The sequence below is a fragment of the Mizuhopecten yessoensis genome, unplaced genomic scaffold (genome assembly GCF_002113885.1).
Source record: "Mizuhopecten yessoensis strain PY_sf001 unplaced genomic scaffold, ASM211388v2 scaffold7817, whole genome shotgun sequence".
Classification (NCBI taxonomy): domain Eukaryota; kingdom Metazoa; phylum Mollusca; class Bivalvia; order Pectinida; family Pectinidae; genus Mizuhopecten; species Mizuhopecten yessoensis.
The window spans coordinates 341,657-362,759 of NW_018407237.1; the positions used below are offsets into that span (position 1 = coordinate 341,657).

A 21,103-nucleotide genomic window follows, 5' to 3' on the forward strand; every position below is an offset into this window, starting at 1 on the left:
GTATATTAACAAGGGGCAGTATACATAGCTTTGTATATTAACAAGGGGCAGTATACTGAGCTTTATATATTAACAAGGGGCAGTATACAGGGCTTGGTATATTAAGAAGGGGCAGCATACAGAGCTTTTATATTAACAAGGGGCAGTATACAGAGCTTTGTATATTAACAAGGGGCAGTATACATAGCTTTGTATATTAACAAGGGGCAGTATACTGAGCTTTATATATTAACAAGGGGCAGTATACAGGGCTTGGTATATTAAGAAGGGGCAGCATACAGAGCTTTTATATTAACAAGGGGCAGTATACAGAGCTTTGTATATTAACAAGGGGCAGTATACAGGGCTTGGTATATTAACAAGGGGCAGTATACTGAGCTTTATATATTAACAAGGGGCAGTATACAGGGCTTGGTATATTAACAAGGGGCAGCATACTGAGCTTGGTATATTAAGAAGGGGCAGCATACATAGCTTTGTATATTTACAAGGGGCAGTATACAACATTGTATGTACCTGAATTGGACCTCCAGTATTTCAGGTTGCCCATCTACTTGGAACTGGAATGTCTCCTGGAAGTCCCCTAGGTAAGGACTGGTGAATGAGATATGTATAGCTTGGTGGCCACCAGGCATCACAATGCCTTCTGAAGGGTTGAAACTAAAACAGGGTCCAAAGATGCTGGAGTTTGGCATCACACTGTAGATAGCATCTATATCCCCTTTGTTTGCGAGCACAATCTCGTACGTGTGCTTAGAGCCTATGAAGATGTTGCCCATGTCTAATGATTCAAACGAGAACTGTACACTTGGTCCAACACCGTCCCCACGGATTCTCAAGGGCAGACGACTCTCTCTTCCAGTCACATCACAGAAGGCTGTCCGTGTGTAGCTTTGCGCTTCTCTCGGCTTGAATATAACATTAACCTCGAAGCTTGAGTTTGGCCAAATGTCTCCCTCAACAGGTTCAATTTTGACCACATCATCATTAAAAAGCATGTTGTCATTTTCTACCAGCTGAAATCAGAGTTTAGCCACATCATCATTAAAATTCATCTTGTCAATTATCATCAGGCTAAAAAGCCTTCTGACTATGAGTATCAAATGAATGAAATGTGTCAATTATTCACAGAAATATGTCATCATATTAAACCATTAACAGTGACAAGTAACCCAGGTAATAAACCATTAACAGTGACAAGTAACCCAGGTAATAAACCATTAACAGTGACAAGTAATCCAGGTTATAAACCATTAACAGTGACAAGTAACCTAGATTATAAACCATTAACAGTGACAAGTAGCCTGATTATAAACCATTAACAGTGACAAGTAAACCAGATTATAAACCATTAAAAGACACAAGTAACCTAGATTATAAACCATTAACAGTGACAAGTAAACCAGATTATAAACCATTAACAGTGACAAGTAACCTGATTATAAACCATTAACAGTGACAAGTAAAACAGGTAATAACCCTTAAAAGTGACAAGTAACCCAGGTTATAAACCATTAACAGTGACAAGTAACCCAGATTATAAACCATTAACAGTGACAAGTAAACCAGATTATAAACCATTAACAGTGACAAGTAACCCAGATTATAAACCAATAACAGTGACAAGTAAACCTGATTATAAACCATTAACAGTGACAAGTAACCTGATTATAAACCATTAACAGTGACAAGTAACCCAGATTATAAACCATTAACAGTGACAAGTAACCCAGGTTATAAACCATTAACAGTGACATAGTACCATGTTTATATCAGTAACATGTTATTACGTATACATATTTTACCATTTAGAGTGCTTTAACACATTTGACTCCTGTCACCTTTAAAGTGGGTCAGTCATTCATTTGAACTCTTTTAATAAACATCCATCCCAGCATGCAACAAGGAAAATAAAATGACTTTAGGTCTCTTGATTATTCAAAAATAGTCATTAAAATCTTTAAAACTTATTGAATTGTGACCTTGATAGAAAGCCAAGGACATATGTTTGAACAAAACTGATAGTCTTCATCCCAGCATGCTACTGCCACAAATCATCACCAAAGGTCAGACAGAAGAAGTTTGAATATTTTAAGACATTTGACCTCTGTGACCTTGAGGGGAAGAGGTGATGTGAAAGGTTGACTGCATCACATATGTGGCCACACCCATCGTGATGTCTTCCATCGGTTTGGAACTTACTGCCTGGAAGGCATATGTCTGTAAAGGGTCACATTACCTTCGTACAAATTGACTTCGGAACAATTTTATTTTTATAGAATTTTGTCTTTTAGGAAGTCAGGTCAATGATAACTCCTGAAATTCTCAGAGCAAAAACAGAAATGTCCTCATACCATTCTCCTATTCTGGAATGTCCGTCCAAGTATTGACAGTTTGTCCCGGAGAGTGGGATCCTGGACACACTCCTGGAGAAACTTCTCTGTATCAGACTGTTCTTCTGAAGTCAGCGTGCTGGTCAACCTTCAGATTGTATACAAAATTTAAACCTTATTAGTTTTATTCAAATAGTTGCTGCATATCAAAGTAATTATTATTAAGAACAAGAGGCTCATAGGACATGTATAACTCACCTGGACATTTAACCAATCATGACAAAACACATTCTCAATGAAAGTAGTATGGCAAATAAGATCCTAGTGAGAGGGCAATTCCCCTGGGACAATCCTGGTAGCATATCATGATCAGCAATTGTATATTTGATAATAGGGTGGGGATCTCAATTGTTTCAATATTAAGACCCAGAGGCTTAATCCGCTAATGGTGGAAGCAGACCCCAAGGTTGATTCTGGAAGCAAGATTTTGTTCATCTTTTTATACCCAGCGATGGTATATTTGGTTATGCATGTGGGGATCTAAACTGTTTCAAAGTTGTAATCCCCAGGGTCAATTGTAATACCTTGATTGTACTTTTTTCTTTATGTCCAGCAATTGTATATGGTTTTATTGGGTTGGAATCTTGGCCATAAGAAAGTTATGACCCTGCCACTTAGTCTCCCAGGGGCCATCCTCTTTTCAAAGACTGATATGAAGTTACTCGGTTGAGATTTTAATCATTTCAAAACTCTTTTTAGACATTTCTCTCAACTTCTGCTTCATTGACGACAACCATCCTGTAAATCTGGGTCAAATCGAAGCAATGTTGCATCCTCAAAATGAGAACCTGGGTAGTGACAACCAAAACCAGTAGAGCTTTGTCAGAATGTCAGACCCCCACCAGTCATTGTTAGTACACCTCTTTCAGGATATTGGTCTCAGTGACCGCACACACTCTGCCAGCCAAGATATACTTGCATACTAAAACTGGTTACTCCAGGTGCAATAGAAAATTATATTAATATCCAGATATACTTTTTCACATAAGGTCAAAGGTCAAAGCACAGGTCAGTGACCTACTTTTTGTACAAAACACTCCACTATCCCTAGAAATGCTGGTATATTCAATCTGATGACTCTAGGTGAAATAGTATAAATGATATGCCTGGACAAAATTCTGGCTAACTTTCAAAAAAAGGGACATAAAATTTTTGGTTTTCAGAAGTAATCTTTTGAGTGTTTTCACAAATTTGAACCCAGTGATCTTTGCAAATTTTGCAGCACTCCATGCCCTTGAATAACTCAGCCAAGACTTACGACTCCCTTCCGTTCTTCAGAAGTTGTTTAAGAGTTTTAACAAATATGTCCCTTTGTGACCTTAGATATAGACAAAACATCATTATTCTAGACCTTTCCTTTCTTCAGAAGAAGATGCTTGAGTGGTTTACCATGAATATATTGCACAACATGTTGCAAGGTGCCCTTATTTGGGCGTTTTTTTGTAGATATTTTAGATGCCCAAAATGTTTCCCCCTTTTTCTTTACCCTTAGAAACCACTTTTTATTTGCAAATCTGTTTTCCTATCACCTTGGATTGTGTGGTTATTGAGAAGTACTTGTTTTAAATAAAGGGTTTATGGACAACAGACAATAGATTGCAATAGCTCTTTTGGCCAGGTGAGCTAATAAAATCTACCTACATGCTAAAAGTGACCTTGATTCCTATCTCACTGGTGACCTTGCATGCACTACAGACAAGCTAAAATTCAGCTTTTAATTGATAACATTTTTGAGACCTGTGTTTCTGCTGGTCTTCCTCCTCTTGTGTAGCGAACTGTGTCCAGCGGAAGTGAGCGATCACATCAGTCCTGTTGTGTATTGTCACTGTCCTTTCATTGGCCATGGAAATGAAAGTGTTTTCAATTCTCAGCGAGTTTTTATCCAGCCTCATGTTTGCATCCTGAGCTTGTCCATGCAAAGCTATCAACACATCCTCCCCTGAAATAATACATTAACCGAGTTTATGAGTGTGGTTACTTTGAGATCCGTACAAGTGATCCAACAGGAATCTTGTCACCCTTAATCGAGGTCACATGAATAAACCACACAATAAACATCATTTGTCATGAGACTGGTTTTAAATTTTTTATGCCATCAATTTTTTAATTGTGATTTTTTTAACGAACTACATTTCACTTGAAGCGAGGGCTTCACAAATACCCCCACTCCCTACATTACCCCCGCTCCCTACGTTAACTCTACTCCTACATTAACCCTGCTTCCTACTAATCTATGCTTCACAGATACCCCCGCTCCCTAAATATCTATGCTTCACAGATACCCCCGCTCCCTAAATATCTATGCTTCACAGATAACCTCGCTCCCTACATATCTAGGCTTCACAGATATCCCCTCTCCCTACATAACCCCTGCTGTCTACATTACCCCCGATCCCTAAATATCTAGGCTTCACAGATACCCCCGATCCCTAAATATCTAGGCTTCACAGATACCCCCTCTCCCTGCATAATCCCTGCTCTCTACATTACCCCTGCTCCCTACATATCTAGGCTTCACAGATACCCCCTCTCCCTACATAACATAACCCCTGCTCTCTACATTTCCCCCACTCCCTACATATCTACACTTCCGATACCCCTGCTCCCTACATATCTATGCTTCACAGATACTCCCACTCCCTACATAACTCCCGCTTCCTACATTACCCCCCGCTCCCTACATATCTATGCTTCACAGATACCCCCGCTCCCTACATATCTATGCTTCACAGATACCCCCGCTCCCTACATACCTACGCTTTACAGATACCCCCTCTCCATACATATCTACGCTTCACAGATACCCCCTCTCCCTACATAACCACTGCTCTCTACATTACCCCTGCTCCCTAAATATCTATGCTTCACAGATACCCTCGATCCCTACATAACATAACCCCTGCTCTCTACATTACCCCCACTCCCTACATATCTTTGCTTCACAGATACCCCTGCTACCTACATATCTACACTTCCGATACCCCTGCTCCCTACATATCCACGCTTCACAGATACTCCCGCTCCCTACATATCTATGCTTCACAGATACCCCCGCTCCCTACATATCTATGCTTCACAGATACCCCCGCTCCCTACATATCTATGCTTCACAGATACCCCCACTCCCTACATACCTACGCTTTACAAATAACCCCGCTCCCTACATGTCTACAAAGTTTGAAGCCCGTTCATAACCAGTGACCAACATATGCTGCGGAAACCTGTATTACACTGTATTTAAGGTCAAATTGATGTCAAAGTGACCTTATTTTAGGATGCACCATAAAACTTTCCCATGATGTACCTTATTTATACAAAACATTTGATGTCAATTCATGAAACAGAAGCAGAGATATGCTCTGGAAACCACTATTTTATTACTAGAGGTCAAATTGAGGTCACAGTGACCTGGTTTAAGGATGAGACACACCACCTTCCCACGATGTACATATATATACAAAGTCTGATGCTTCAGAAACCAGTCAGCATGGACGAATGTACATACAAAATGATACTATAATACTAAGTCTAGCATGTGTGTGTATGTTGCCACTTTATGGAGTGATGTCGTAAAAGTATTCTGAATCTAGTGTTGAGATCACATGTAACCATTATAAGATGAAAACTACAACATGTCGTGACATCTGATATTTTCACGTATAAAAAGAATGCATGTGGCCCAGTGTCTGAGCACTAGGTACCAAATTACACAATCCAAATGTAGTTCGGTTCATATCCAAAACCAAGCTTTAAATTTTGTAAAAACTGTAGTGTAAATCAACCCTGTGAGTCAAAAGATAGAAAAGATGGAAAATAGTTACATGAAATATTTCACCAATCATAGATTTAATCATGAGACCATTTCACCTATCAGAGATCTGATCACGAGACCATTTTACCTATCAGAGATCTGATCAGGAGACCATTTTACCTATCAGAGATCTGATCAGGAGACCATTTCACCTATCAGAGATCTGATCACGAGATCATTTTACCTATCAGAGATCTGATTACAAGACCATTTTAGCTATCAGAGATCTGATCACGAGATCATTTTACCTATCAGAAATCTAATCACAAGACCATTGTACCTATCAGAGATCTGATCACGAGACCATTTTACCTATCAGAGATCTGATCACGAGACTATTTTACCTATCAGAGATCTGATCACGAAACCATTGTACCTTTCAGAGATCTGATCAGGAGATCATTTTACTTATCAGAGATCTGATCATGAGATCATTTCATTTAAAATATGAATTAGGATATTTAACAACTATTAAACTACCAAACTTCAGATATTTTATTGGAAAAAAAATGACTTAATATATAATGATTTTGGAAATGTCAACAAGCATGAGTCACCTGTATGATAATGTAGGCTGAGATCTTTCATGTGATCACCGGTCTTCTTGGGGTTGAACTCCACTGTCACCTGCATGCTGTCCTGCACAGGCAGTGTGCCTATCTCTGGGCTCACGGTAAAGGGACTGCAATCCAAAATAAAAGTCTTGTCATCCTCGGTTATAACATCACTTAGTTTTTAATCTGAAGATTTTTAATTTGATCTCCAGCAGAATGATGAAAGGGGTGCAACAAAGGCATAAAAGCAAACCATCCATGACTAACCATGGTTTAGATTGTAAAATTAACATAGCCGATTAAAGTATGGTTGACTATGTCAAAACGAAAAGTACGTTACACATACATTTTTTTAAATTTTATTTCGTTTCTTAATACTGATGGCTATATGTTTTCATTGTTCAGCAACTTTATATCATTTTTAATGTTGTAATCTTTATTAAACTTCCTTTTTTATATCTATCATCTACTATCCGCAATATTTGCAGTGCTCGTACTGTCTGTCATACCACAAAAAAATGACGATGTCGGTTAAACCTAAAACATGACTGTCAGTCGAACCATTGATTTGTCCAATACAATGTATTCCGCGAACTATTAATCTGGACCCCACGAGTTCCAGCTAGTAGGGATTTACTGTACTTACTTTTCCACAGAGAGTGTAAACTTGGCCTCCTTATTGCCAATGTTTCGGATGAGAAGTGTCCTGCTGCTTGTATGCTTGACTGGTCCCACTGGAAAGATGATGTTATCAGGAAAGTCCAGTATAGCTCGTGACCCAATGGCCTTGACAGGAACAATAAACTTCTCGCGTTCCGTGATACACACCAGCTCATGGTTGTAGTCCTGTTGGTGGAGAATGTTACACATATATAACAAGAGTTCCGCGAGCGGTACATGATACGCCGGCAGATGTCGAATGAGCAGTTTGCCACAAAGGGCCATAAGTGCATAAATGTTGGAGAGATAAGCTTGGTTTCTAAGGTTGGACAAGTTTAATAACCAAGATCATCAAGAACTTATGGCTGTTTGTTCAGTAGTGCTCTATAAGGCGATTAATTTTGTATGGCTGAATGCGCAGCTTCAGAGGAAGATTTATTTTACCTACAATATTGAGCGGAAACTGTTCATGTCAATTCTATAAAGGGCCATAGCTCCCTTAATACAGGCAGATAATGGTTATCGAACTTGTGCAAGCTTTGATAGAAATGAACCTTCCTATGAAGTTTGAAATGAATCCATTCAAACCTAGTATTTTGTTTTTGTGAACAAAAACATATGTCTCCCCTTATTAGCCAAAAGAAAAACTCTGGTATACAAAATTAACAAAGGGCCATATCGCTTTATATATTGGGGCACGAGACCCGAATTTAGGATGCGACTCTCCTACTTTCCAAGATACATTAAAACTTTAGCAAGTTTGGTCAACATAGGTGAAATAACATGAAAGTTATGCTGTGGACAAACTTCGGTATTAAAATTACACAAAGGGCCATAACTCTGTATATAGTGACACTCGAGACTTTATTCCAGTGCACTGCACACCTTCTGTGAGTGATGCAGGTATACTTCAAGTTTGATTAAGATATCATTAATGGTTTAGAAGTAATGCCATGGACAAACTTTGGTATTAAAAATAAACAAACTCTGTATATAGTGGGGCACAAAACCTGATTTTAGTGCGAGAGATTCCGCCTTTCCAATATACATAAATATGATAAGTATGGTCAACGTAGGTGAAATAACATGGAACTTATGCTCCAGACAAACTTCTGCATTGAAATTAAACAAAGGGCCATAACTCTGTTTATAGTAAAGCATGAGACCTAATTCTATTGCACTGCACACCTTCTGTTGGTGATGCAGATATAGTTCAAGCTTAAGCAAGACATCTTTAACGGTTTGAAATTTACGGGACGGACAAGAATTTACTGAAAATGTGCACTTATTTGACCTTTGACCTTGAGGTGAAAGTCACAGTGACCTAATTCCAGTACACTGCACACCTCCTGTGGGTGATGCATGCATACCTAAAATTTCATCAAGATATCTTTAACGGTTTAAAAGTTTTGGCCCTGACAAGTTTGATTAGAAGAACCAGAAGAAGAAAAAAAGAAGAAGAATCAGTACTAATACAATATGTCTCCCTTCAACTGTTTCAGCAATTCTACAAAGGGCCATAACTCTGTAAATAACCAGCCAATATTTTGGCTATCAAACTTGTCCGAGCTTTCAAGTCAATGAACCATCCTATGAAGTTTAAAATGAATCCATTCAAAATTACTCATTGACAAGTTATTGAGCGTAAACTGTTTCAGCAATTCTACAAAGGGCCATAACTCCGTAAATATCCGGCGAATAATTTTGATTATCAAACTTGTCCCGAGCTTTCACGGCAATGAACCTTCCTACCAAGTTTGAAATTAATCCATTCAAAATTACTCAAGCTATTAAGCGGAAACTAAGGTGTAGGATTGGTTGTGGAGCCAATTATTTCATACCAGCTATAGACTGTAGTGAGACACTGAATATATACCTTTTTCTCATCTGGTGTGAATTGTATTTTGAAGGTAGTTGGGAGTCCTGGTCCCACTTTGTTGCCGACATCGTGAGGGCTGATTACACTGAAGTAGGGCGAATCAGCCTGGGTAACTTTCACTAGGCGTGGCACCTGTAACATTATCAATCTCACTTTCCTATACTGGATCACAATCCTGCCTTATTTCAAACTTAGTCAAACTTCCATATATTGATACGTCAAATTAACTGACAACAAAGTCTGGTTTGTTTTGCTATAACACTACTGATATTCCAATTTTGAATCAAACTTTGCGAGTCAAATTTCTCACTGTTTCTAATTTAAATCAAGGTCTGATTAATATAAAAACACGGACAATAAAATAGACACAAACACATTTTTCTAATTACATGAAATCTGATATTTTAGATTTCATATTATATTTCTTGCCTTGTATTTCGTAACTAATTAACCATTAGTTTTGGTGTTATACAGGATCTAAAAGATATCCAAAATTTAACATTCGTGGTCAACATCTCATTGTTTCAAATATTTCTGACTGTTTCACAAAGTTTCAAACATCAAAGTTTGACTTTATTACAAAAAAAACGTTTTAATTTAAGAGTTGCCAAATTATTACCTATTTTTTGAGACTAAAAAAATGTCTTACTTTACTTTAATTAATATTATTACCCAAACATGAAGAAACAGTACTGGTAAATGGCTGAAACATTTGGCTATTTAGTCATTGGCTAATTAAATCAAATATATAATGTCTAAAAATTAGTATCAACCAATTAACCATTACTTGTATCCAGATTCCACTGAACCTATGACCTGGCCGTTGTGGATTTTTCAACTGAAAATTTAGGAAACTTACCTTGTCATTATTTCTCAAAATCAGTGGCACCTCATATACTTCAAACGGCTTAAAGTTCTGGAAGAATATCTCAGATGGGTAGGGCTGGAACATTGGTTCATCAATGTTGATTTGAGAAAACTGAAAACAAAGCATTCAATAGTAAAGATTTATTCACTCGAATAACCGATTGTTAATGTCAGGCACAAAACTATCTCACTCGTAACCTGAAAAGTGGACCAAGGTCAAATATATCAAATAGGCTGAATAAATCTACCGACTCATTATCATTACCGTTGACTTTTGAGTATTCAGAAGTCATTTAAACATTATCATACATTTGACCCCTGTCACCTTGAATATGAGTGAAGGTCATTATTTTGAACAAACCTGATAACCTTTCAATCAAACTGGCCTGAATGATCATGACTGTGCATTTATTATAATTATTAAGAGGTCGTTCAAAGGTTTATACACATCTGACCCTGTGACTTTGAATGTTGGCCAAGGTCATACATTTGAACAAACATGCTTACATCCAAACATCCTCACTTTGGGTCCTTTGTTGATTCCTAAGTAGTTATTTAAGTTTTTTAAAGCATTTGAATGTGTGATGTTGAATATGGTTGAAGGTCAGTCACTTGAACAAATTCAATAGCTCTGCATCTGGGCATATTAATGCTAAATTTCATCACCCTAGACATTTTGGTTATTCAAAGAAGTTGTTTCAACATTTTTCATTCATTTGACCCCTGTGACCTTGAACATAGTTGAAGGCCATACACCTGAATAAACTTGGTAGCTCTTCGTGTGACCAAATCATCCATTCATACAAAGCAAAGGCATCATGCATTGCCCAAGGATGCTCCAAAACAGCTGGGAATATAATGGAATAATCTTTGGTGCCATATTCCTATGATGTCTTGCTTGACAACAAGGCTGTACACCATTTTGAATAGGCTACTAGCAGTGAGATAGGCTACTTCACACAATTTTACTTTTATAATTTGACCAAAACAACCAATCATTCTTATACTATAGTCATCTGTATCTCAACAGAAAATCTGCAGCTATGAATGAAGTAAATAGAAAGCACTGTTCTGACTGGTCTGTGTGAACAATATCATTTTTATCAAGTTGATAGAACTTGATATTTCACAGGAACAAACGTGACAAATATAGTACATTGTGTACATATTTAAACAGAACTTTCTACTGACCCTTGACATTTAACAATTCTGATTATTCAAAGTCTCATTGCCTTTTCCCTTTCAAACCCAAAGAGTCAAATTTAATTCTTGGTAATCAATTAGAAACATACTGTGAAGAGTCTACTGAAATCCCTTTAAAATATCATATGTTTACAAACAAGCACTTTGTCATGAGCAGTTTCTTAGTGATCAGATATAAGGGCATTTTACCATCGTTTTGGAAAAAAGGCATATGTGGCATTGTAATTAATAAAAAAAATGTTACAGCTAACCAAATTAGGAATTTTCAGAATTGTGGGTATTTTTTTTAGTATATATATAGCCTGTATGTACCATCTCATGACTATAAAAAAAGAAAATACCAGATGAAAAATACTTTTATTTTAAAATATCATGGTATTATCAAATACAAGTAGAAATTAAAAAAACAACATTTTTTCTATTTAATTTGGACAAATTTGAAGAAAGGGTAAAACACTTTTTTAAGTGCTCACTTTTATGAATTTCATCCTTAAAATTGACCCCCAAAAAACCCAATCTAGATCTATACATACATGCCTTATACTGTATGTTTTTGTATTAAGCCCACCATCCCCATTCATGCAATTAGATAAAAGGTAACCACAACACTGATTTTTTTATTAGTGCTTCATAGTTTCAACGACCCACCATAAAGTGTACGTTCCAATATATCTATCAATTTTATCAATTTATATTCTGTTTGCACTATTCAACGTAACATTTACGTACCATGTAAACATATTGTATTTATAAAACAATCTACTACCAGTTCCAATTTGGTAAACTGTGATATATACGGAACCAAAATCACAAACCATGAATTGGGCCAATGACCGGTAAAACACAAGCTTATATATCCAGCAATAAGCCTACCCCCTACTTTTGACATGTTTTTATGCACAGGTCCCCCTAGGTTTGTCACTGGTAAACTATGGTGATATATGATGCATGCTGGGTAATTAACAATACAAACATGCTATACAGTGAGATCACAAATTTGGAAGATCATACATTTCTACATCTAAGTCAGTTAAATATGTGTCATTCATTGGAATAAGTCATCAGGCCTATCTTATAAATCGTTGTAATGAGAGGTTGAGCCAATTCTATAAATTGTTGTAATGAGAGGTTGAGCCAATTCTATAGATCATTGTAATGAGAGGTTGAGCCTATTCTATATATAGATCATTGTAATGAGAGGTTGAGCCTATTCTATAGATCATTGTGATGAGAGGTTGAGCCTATTCTATAGATTACTGTAATGAGAGGTTGAGCCTATTCTATATATAGATCATTGAAATGAGAGGTTGAGCCTATTCTATAAATCATTGTAATGAGAAGTTGAGCCTATTCTATAGATCATTGTAGTGAGAGGTCGAGCCTATTCTATAGATCATTGTAGTGAAAGGTTGAGCCTATTCTACAGATCATTGTAAAGAGAGGTTGAGCCTATTCTATAGATCATTGTAATGGGAGGTCGTCCCTATTCTATAGATCATTGTAATGAGAGGTTGAGCCTATTCTATAGATTACTGTAGTGAGAGGTTGAGCTTATTCTACAGATCATTGTAATGAGCTGTTAAGCCAATTCTATGGGATTACTGCAATGAGAGGTCGAGCCTATTCTACAGATCATTGTAATGAGAGGTTGAGCCTATCCTATAGACCATTGTAGTGAGAGGTTGAGCCTATTCTATGGATTACTGTAGTAAGAGGTTGAGCCTATTCTACAGATCATTGTAGTGAGAGGTCGAGCCTATTCTACAGATCATTGTAATGAGTTGTTTAGGCTATTCTATAGATCATTGCAATGAGAGGTCGAGCCTATTCTATAGACCATTGTAATGAGAGGTCGAGCCTATTCTATAGATCATTGTAATGAGTTGTTGATCCTATTCTATAGATCATTGTAATGAGAGATCAAGCCTATTCTACAGATCATTGCAGTGAGAGGTTGATCCTATTTTACAGAACATTGTAATGAGAGGTTGAGCCTATTCTACAGATCATTGTAATGAGAGGTTGAGCCTATTCTACAGATCATTGTAATGAGAGGTTGATCCTATTCTATGGATTACTGTAATGAGAGGTTGATCCTATTCTACAGATCATTGTAATGAGAGATCAAGCCTATTCTACAGATCATTGTAATGAGAGGTTGAGCCTATTTTACAGATCATTGTAATGAGAGGTTGAGCCTATTCTACAGATCATTGTAATGAGAGATCAAGCCTATTCTACAGATCATTGTAATGAGAGGTTGAGCCTATTCTACAGATCATTGTAATGAGAGGTTGAGCCTATTCTACAGATCATTGTAATGAGAGGTTGAGCCTATTCTACAGATCATTGTAATGAGAGGTTGAGCCTATTCTACAGATCATTGTAATGAGAGGTTGAGCCTATTCTACAGATCATTGTAATGAGAGGTTGAGCCTATTCTACAGATCATTGTAATGAGAGGTTGAGCCTATTCTACAGATCATTGTAATGAGAGGTTGAGCCTATTCTACAGATCATTGTAATGAGAGGTTGAGCCTATTCTACAGATCATTGTAATGAGAGGTTGAGCCTATTTTACAGATCATTGTAATGAGAGGTTGAGCCTATTCTACAGATCATTGTAATGAGTCATTGCAGTTGACATATATTTCATGAACATGATTGATTTGGATGCAGTACTTTCTACTGATGATCCTAGTACATTGCTATTTATCATAACCATAAGAATGACAATCAGGTCAGTGCATACACGTTTACAATATTCAAATATAAAGTACATTTACAAGTGTACAGCAATCTGATAAAAACTTAATCACTTTTTGCTACACCATGCAGACCTTTATTCAGTTTGATAAGGACACCCAAGGCTGATTCCACAATTACCAGTCACTGATGGCAGGTGAGTTAGGAATGTTTTGAAACAGAATTATGGGAATTAAATTAAATAAATTGTAGAATTACAAGTGTTAAAAGAGTAAATGAAGAAAATAGCCAATGTGTTATTTCAATTGCATGATTATCATAATGGTACCTAACATATTGGTTATAGTAAGTGTGTCTAAATATACCTGGAGTGCAGTGCTCGACACAGCTGTCGTCAGGTCACTGACGCTGACCAAAACACAATTACCAGTCACTGGTGGCAGGTGAGTTAGGAATGTGGCGATTGAAAAAGCCAAAAATAACATTTACAGGCCCAAAATAAAATGTCAGTATTTTAATCTGTTCAGTGTTAACATGGCCAAAAAATATCATTATGGTTGATCTCACTTACACAAATGTGTGTGTAAACGCTGACACCGGTCATATAGAAAGATACTAGATAGTCAACCATCTATGCATGAGTCAAGGTCACGTTCATGTTTATCACACTATGTGGTAATTGCTAGAACGCCTCAAACACCATTATTACTATAAATGAGCCAGAATTTCCATAAAGTTTTAACAACCTGTTTTTCGCGAATGATTTGGTATGTAATTGTATATTTCTGACTGGAAATTTTAATAACTGTCCAATGGCACTACATAGAACAGGAATGGGTCTGTCTAATGGCCTGACAAGTGTGGAATTAGCCTTGACAATGTCACATTTAATTCCAATTTTGTCACAGCTACTACAGTTTTAACATCATCACCACCAATGTAACCATGATTTATGTGAACACCAAAGAGAAGCATTTAATATCTCACATGACGTAGCAAATGTAAATGAGTGATCAGGCTTTACAAGATTGTGTTTTAGACAACTTTCCAAGGATTACCCTGATCTTTTTTGTTAATTCCTCATCCTGCAAATGAAAATCTCATTTTATAGACCAATTTCATATGATTATCAACACAGACATAATCGGTAGCCTTCTTTCATCAAACAAGTGTTATCAACATACACAAGTAGGTTACCTCCCTTTATCATCAGACAAGTGTTATCAACATACACAAGTAGGTTACCTCCCTTTATCATCAGAGAAGTGTTATCAACATACACTAGAAGGTTACCTCCCTTTATCATCAGACAAGTGTTATCAACATACACAAGTAGGTTACCTCCCTTTATCATGAGAGAAGTGTTATCAACATACACTAGAAGGTAACCTCCCTTTATCATCAGACAAGTGTTAACAACATACACAAGTAGCTTACCTCCCTTTATCATCAGACAAGAGATATCAACATACACAAATAGGTTACCTCCCTTTATCATCAGAGAAGTGTTATCAACATACACAAGAAGGTTACCTCCCTTTATCATCAGACAAGTGTAATCAACACAGAGACACACATAGTTTCCTTCTTTTAAATTAAACCAGTTTGATGCGTAATGTGCTTTTAATATCCAGGGAGACCTCTACTCATTACTAGGCAAGTGTATTCTAAAATATTGGTGCTTCCTTAGATAGGACAGCCAGAAGAGATACCTTAGTCACAGGGGAAAATCTCAAAACCAGAAAAAAAATATTGAAATCTTTTCAACTTGAACTGTCAGCTTTAAGCATTATAGCAATGAATTGATACAGAATTTTTTAAGTTTCAAAAGGGATACAGGACATCCTAGTACAAATTACAGGGGAAAACAGTGTTTTGTTAGTGATATAAAAGATATTATTGAATAAATGGCCTATAGTTGTGTACTATATACATAGACTGTACCACAGTAAAACCTTGTTATATTGACACCCACAGTAAAACCTTGTTATACATACTGACACCTTTTCCTAATGAAATTTTGGCATTGTATTCAGCTATTTATCACACAAAATTTATGACAACTTTATTTTGAATTTAGAACAGTTAATTTGTTTATGTCTTGTCTAAATACTTACATAAAACGTGTGTACTGATCAGCACACTGACACACTCACCCTTTGTAAGCTGGTATCTGCCATATCCAACAACTCTATTTTCCTTGGCACCTTCATGTAGTGTGTATTGGCAAGTTTCTGCTCTGTATCCATTTGCATGTCAAACAGAAACTTACTAGGAGTCATCTGTGAAAAAAGGAAATGTATTTACAAAATAGAAAAAATAAGCTAGCTGGTGTGCTGATACCATAGAATTGATATATATATATGCTATGTGATTCTGGTGTCTTAAATTGACCTTTCACCTCTAACCAATAAAACCTTTTTAGAACCTATCTTTCTATGTATAGGCCTACAATACAATCAATCCAGTCAAAAAGACATGTCTACTATCTTTTTTCAAATAAGTTCACTATATTTGAACGTGAGGCCAATTATGACCTTCTGGCTCTTTGGCATTTTGAATTGTCTTTAGTGATTTTTAACATCACTTCCAATAGGTGACTAGGCTTATCAGCTACTACCAATACGACAGAGGCATCATACATTATCTATGGGTAATTGGGGGTTCATTACAGCTCCGTAGACAAATCTAACGGTTTCCCAACAGTGTCCTATCAACACTGTTTTTATGTGTACATTTTGTAGCAAAGAAGCTCAATTAATATTACCTTATGTCCTTCCTCATCGCCTGGCTTCAGGAGTTTGGGATTCCTTGGAGCGATAACTTTGCTCCGGTAGTTGGCAGCCTCTGGACCTAGGGCCTCCAGGGTCCCAGTGGTACCAACCACCTCTCCAAACGGCCCTAAGGGCATGATGGTCAGGTAGAGGTCTGAAACAATGCAGAGAAAGGGTCTTTTGAACTGATCAAATAAGCAGTAAAGATTTTAATGCATACATGAACATTTTTAATCATGAATAAATTGTTCAAATCATCAAAGATCCAGCAATTGAACATAGAGTAAACAGTGTCTAAAACCCCATTTTTCCTTCTTGAACAGTGATAATACACAGCTGAGCATGAGCTAGCATCATTGCAGGTGCACTCATTTCAGTAGGTCAATTGCCTTGTTAACTCCTGATCAACCGTTTAGAAGACCAGGAGATTTTCACACTTGTCTGTGAAGTGATTATAAACTGGTGTTTGTTGGTAAGGTTGTACACATTAAGACTGGCTATCAAACCATATTGACTGCAGCAAGTCTACACTCTTTTGACCATAAATTTATCACATGATAGCTATAGACTTGCTCAAGTCTATAAAGTAGCATTACCCCCTGGTGGGAAACACTTTTAAATGTAATACAGGTTTTTTTTAATGTATTTTGTTTCTAGTAAGGAGCAAATAGTAATTTTGGTAGTACACTAGAATTAGTACAGCAGTTAACTGAAATGATAAAACATTATAAAAAGGCCAAGGAATATTATAGCATGCCTGTTCAATAGAAACTATTTTTTGATTTTTTTTTAACTTTTTTTGTCTAATGTTTTAAGTCAGAATTTAAGTTGATCTAGCATGCACTTAATTGTTTAAGGGTAACTGGTCTTACTGAACATAACATCAAGTCTATCACCTGATGCTGTATCACAATCTAGTCTATATCACTATCACCTGATGCTGTATCACAATCTAGTCTATCACCTGATGCTGTATCACAATCTAGTCTATCACATGATGATGTATCACAATCTAGTCTATCACATGATGCTGTATCACAATCTAGTCTCTAGCTATTACTGAAACTTTATTACAAGTGGTGTTCTAATTAGAACACATACCGTAATATACCCAGTGTTATTAGTATCAACTATCTTAAGATATTTTTATTGATTTAACTCTTTTAATTATCACAATCACTTTGGAGAATATTTCATTTGATTAATGATTATTGATCGATCTAGAAGTTAGATAATGAACATGGAATACTGAACCAGTTTCCAGCATCTTATCAATACTTAGTCATACACAAACGATACTTAGTACCCCCTTATCAATACTTAGTGCCCCCTTATCAATACTAACTCTTTTAATTATCACAATCACTTTGGAGAATATTTCATTTGATTAATGATTATTGATCGATCTAGAAGTTAGATAATGAACATGGAATACTGAACCAGTTTCCATCATCTTATCAATACTTAGTACCCCCTTATCGATACTTATTACCCCCTTATCAATACTTAGTACCCCCTTATCAATACTTAGTACTCCCTTATCAATACTTAGTAGCCCCTTTATTAATACTTAGTACCCCCTTATCAATACTTAGTACCCCTTTATCAATACTTAGTACCCCCTTATCAATACTTAGAACCCCCTTATCAATACTTAGTACTCCCTTATCAATACTTAGTACCCCTTTATCAATACTTAGTACCCCCTTATCAATACTTAGTACCCCCTTTATCAATACTTAGTACCCCGTTATCAATACTTAGTACCCCCTTTATCAATACTTAGTACCCCCTTTATCAATACTTAGTACCCCCTTATCAATACTTAGTGCCCCCTTATCAATACTTAGTACCCGCTTATCAATACTTAGTACCCCTTTATCAATACTTAGTACCCCCTTATCAATACTAATAGTACCCCCTTATCAATACTTAGTACCCCCTTATCAATACTTAGTACCCCCTTATCAATACTTAGTACCCCCTTATCAATACTTAGTACCCCCTTATCAATACTTAGTACCCCCTTATCAATACTTAGTACCCCCTTATCAATACTTAGTACCCCCTTATCAATACTTAGTACCCCCTTATCAATACTTAGTACCCCCTTATCAATACTTAGTACCCCCTTATCAATACTTAGTACCCCCTTATCAATACTTAGTACCCCCTTATCAATACTTAGTACCCCCTTATCAATACTTAGTGACCCCGTTATCAATACTTAGTACCCCCTTATCAATACTTAGTGCCCCCTTTATCAATACTTAGTACCCCCTTATCAATACTTAGTCCCCCTTTATCAATACTTAGTACCCCCTTATCAATACTTAGTACCCCCTTATCAATACTTAGTACCCCGTTATCAATACTTAGTACCCCCTTATCAATACTTATTGCCCCCTTTATCAATACTTAGTACCCCCTTATCAATACTTAGTACCCCCTTATCAATACTTAGTACCCCGTTATCAATACTTAGTACCCCCTTATCAATACTTATTGCCCCCTTTATCAATACTTAGTACCCCCTTATCAATACTTAGTACCCCCTTATCAATACTTAGTACCCCGTTATCAATACTTAGTACCCCCTTATCAATACTTATTGCCCCCTTTATCAATACTTAGTACCCCCTTATCAATACTTAGTCATTCAAGATAGTTATACTTTTTAGTCCAATTTATATTTTTTATGGACAGAAGACAACTTGAAAAGCATTGAATGTTAAATTACTAGTGTAATCTGTTATTGTCAGCTGACAGAAGATTATTTTTCTGGCTTATTAACCTTTTGTATTATTGTGAGAAGTTTACTTACCTTCCATTATTGTAAACTGAAAATTATCTATCAGAGGTAATTCAATTAACAGATAGAATATTTTCTTAAATACTGAATATGCAAAATGACTCATCACATACCTTCTGCAATTCCATTTCAACTCCATGTACACAAAATAAGCATTCTATTACAGCTAGGTTGGGCACAACCCTCCATAAGGATTTAAGTTATGGGCTGATGATCATGATGAGTCTATATATATATATACTGTCTACTATAAAGGCTACAAACATGACCCCATCAATTATCGTCCAATTTTTCTCCCAAGTATATGCTGCAATATCCCTACATTGGCAAACTCTTCAGATTCATAGGACATATTTCAGATAAGTTCTTGTCTCCAAAATTTTGATCAACTATTGAACTAGTTGCTGCCACATCTGAAAACTGGTTCATTCCTCCATAACCACCTGTTCTTGACGTCAAAATCTGTAATCTTACAGATACAGACATCTATAAAGATTACAGAGGCCTACTCCAAATGTGGCCTTACAAGAGATTTGAATAGTCTGGTAAAGATGTTGTTACTCATATATATATATGTGAAGCTTCTAAAGATTATTCCGACTATTTGATTGGCCTTGTTTGCTGTTTTCTGAACATGGACTGAGAAGTTCAAATGATCATCAATGTGAACACCTAGGTCTTTTTTGCTACTAACTTTGCTGATATGATACATTATGTTGTACTGTTGTAGAGTGTATTCCGACAGTTTTTCCTTGAATCCTATTTCGATGTGTTTACATGCACTTCTCAACATTTTGCTTCATTAACATGTAAAGCCTATAACCTGTGTACATATTTTTAACCATGACATTAAGAAACAAAAGAAACAAACAAAAATCTGTTCCAAACACTTTTAACCAGCGTATGGCAGTTAAACTTCATTTTTTTGAAGACTTGTATATTATTATCAAGATGAAAAGAAGAAGTAGCAGGTGCTCGCTATCGTAATCGCGTCCCTAAGAAAACGCGTTCTTCAGATACATTAACAATTTGTCGACATGCTTAAACTAGTAGAAAAACATCCGTCTACACAAACATTGTCAATACATGTACCTGTATCCGTATTCAAGAATTATATTTACCAAAGTCATATAGGTCTACGATACACCACTGAAATCGAAAGGGTTTCTTCGTCAAGTAATCTTGTAGACCATGAATCTTGGAGTTAACGAAAGAATCTATTCATAACAATATATTCGTGATAGTATCCAAAAGTGTATCTTCAAACCAAACAGATCACACGTGTTATACATACCTTTTCAGTAAGTGATATCAAACAAAATCAACACCTAAAACAAAACGGGGTTGTTTGAGAACGCCATATTGCTGTCGGTTGCTATTGCCGTTTAGCCTATTTGGTATAGTAGGGCATTTTCTATTGGACATAGTGCGATCTATTTATAAG

General features: G+C 36.4%; 1 protein-coding gene across 1 annotated transcript in view; it reads right to left on the reverse strand.

Annotated features, from left to right (window-relative positions):
* LOC110454384 (hydrocephalus-inducing protein-like) overlaps nucleotides 1-21,043 on the reverse strand; it is a 154,655-nt gene extending 133,612 nt beyond the window's left edge. Inside the window, exons 1-10 of the mRNA XM_021503856.1 lie at nucleotides 20,954-21,043; nucleotides 16,841-17,001; nucleotides 16,230-16,355; nucleotides 10,157-10,276; nucleotides 9,295-9,429; nucleotides 7,405-7,604; nucleotides 6,762-6,886; nucleotides 4,131-4,332; nucleotides 2,355-2,481; nucleotides 517-1,016 (exon numbers count right to left, since the gene is read on the reverse strand). Coding sequence (XP_021359531.1) covers nucleotides 517-1,016; nucleotides 2,355-2,481; nucleotides 4,131-4,332; nucleotides 6,762-6,886; nucleotides 7,405-7,604; nucleotides 9,295-9,429; nucleotides 10,157-10,276; nucleotides 16,230-16,355; nucleotides 16,841-16,984 — 1,679 coding nt within the window. The 5' untranslated portion in view covers nucleotides 16,985-17,001; nucleotides 20,954-21,043. The remainder of the gene's footprint in view (nucleotides 1-516; nucleotides 1,017-2,354; nucleotides 2,482-4,130; nucleotides 4,333-6,761; nucleotides 6,887-7,404; nucleotides 7,605-9,294; nucleotides 9,430-10,156; nucleotides 10,277-16,229; nucleotides 16,356-16,840; nucleotides 17,002-20,953) is intronic.
* Between the last annotated feature and the right edge of the window lie 60 nt (nucleotides 21,044-21,103).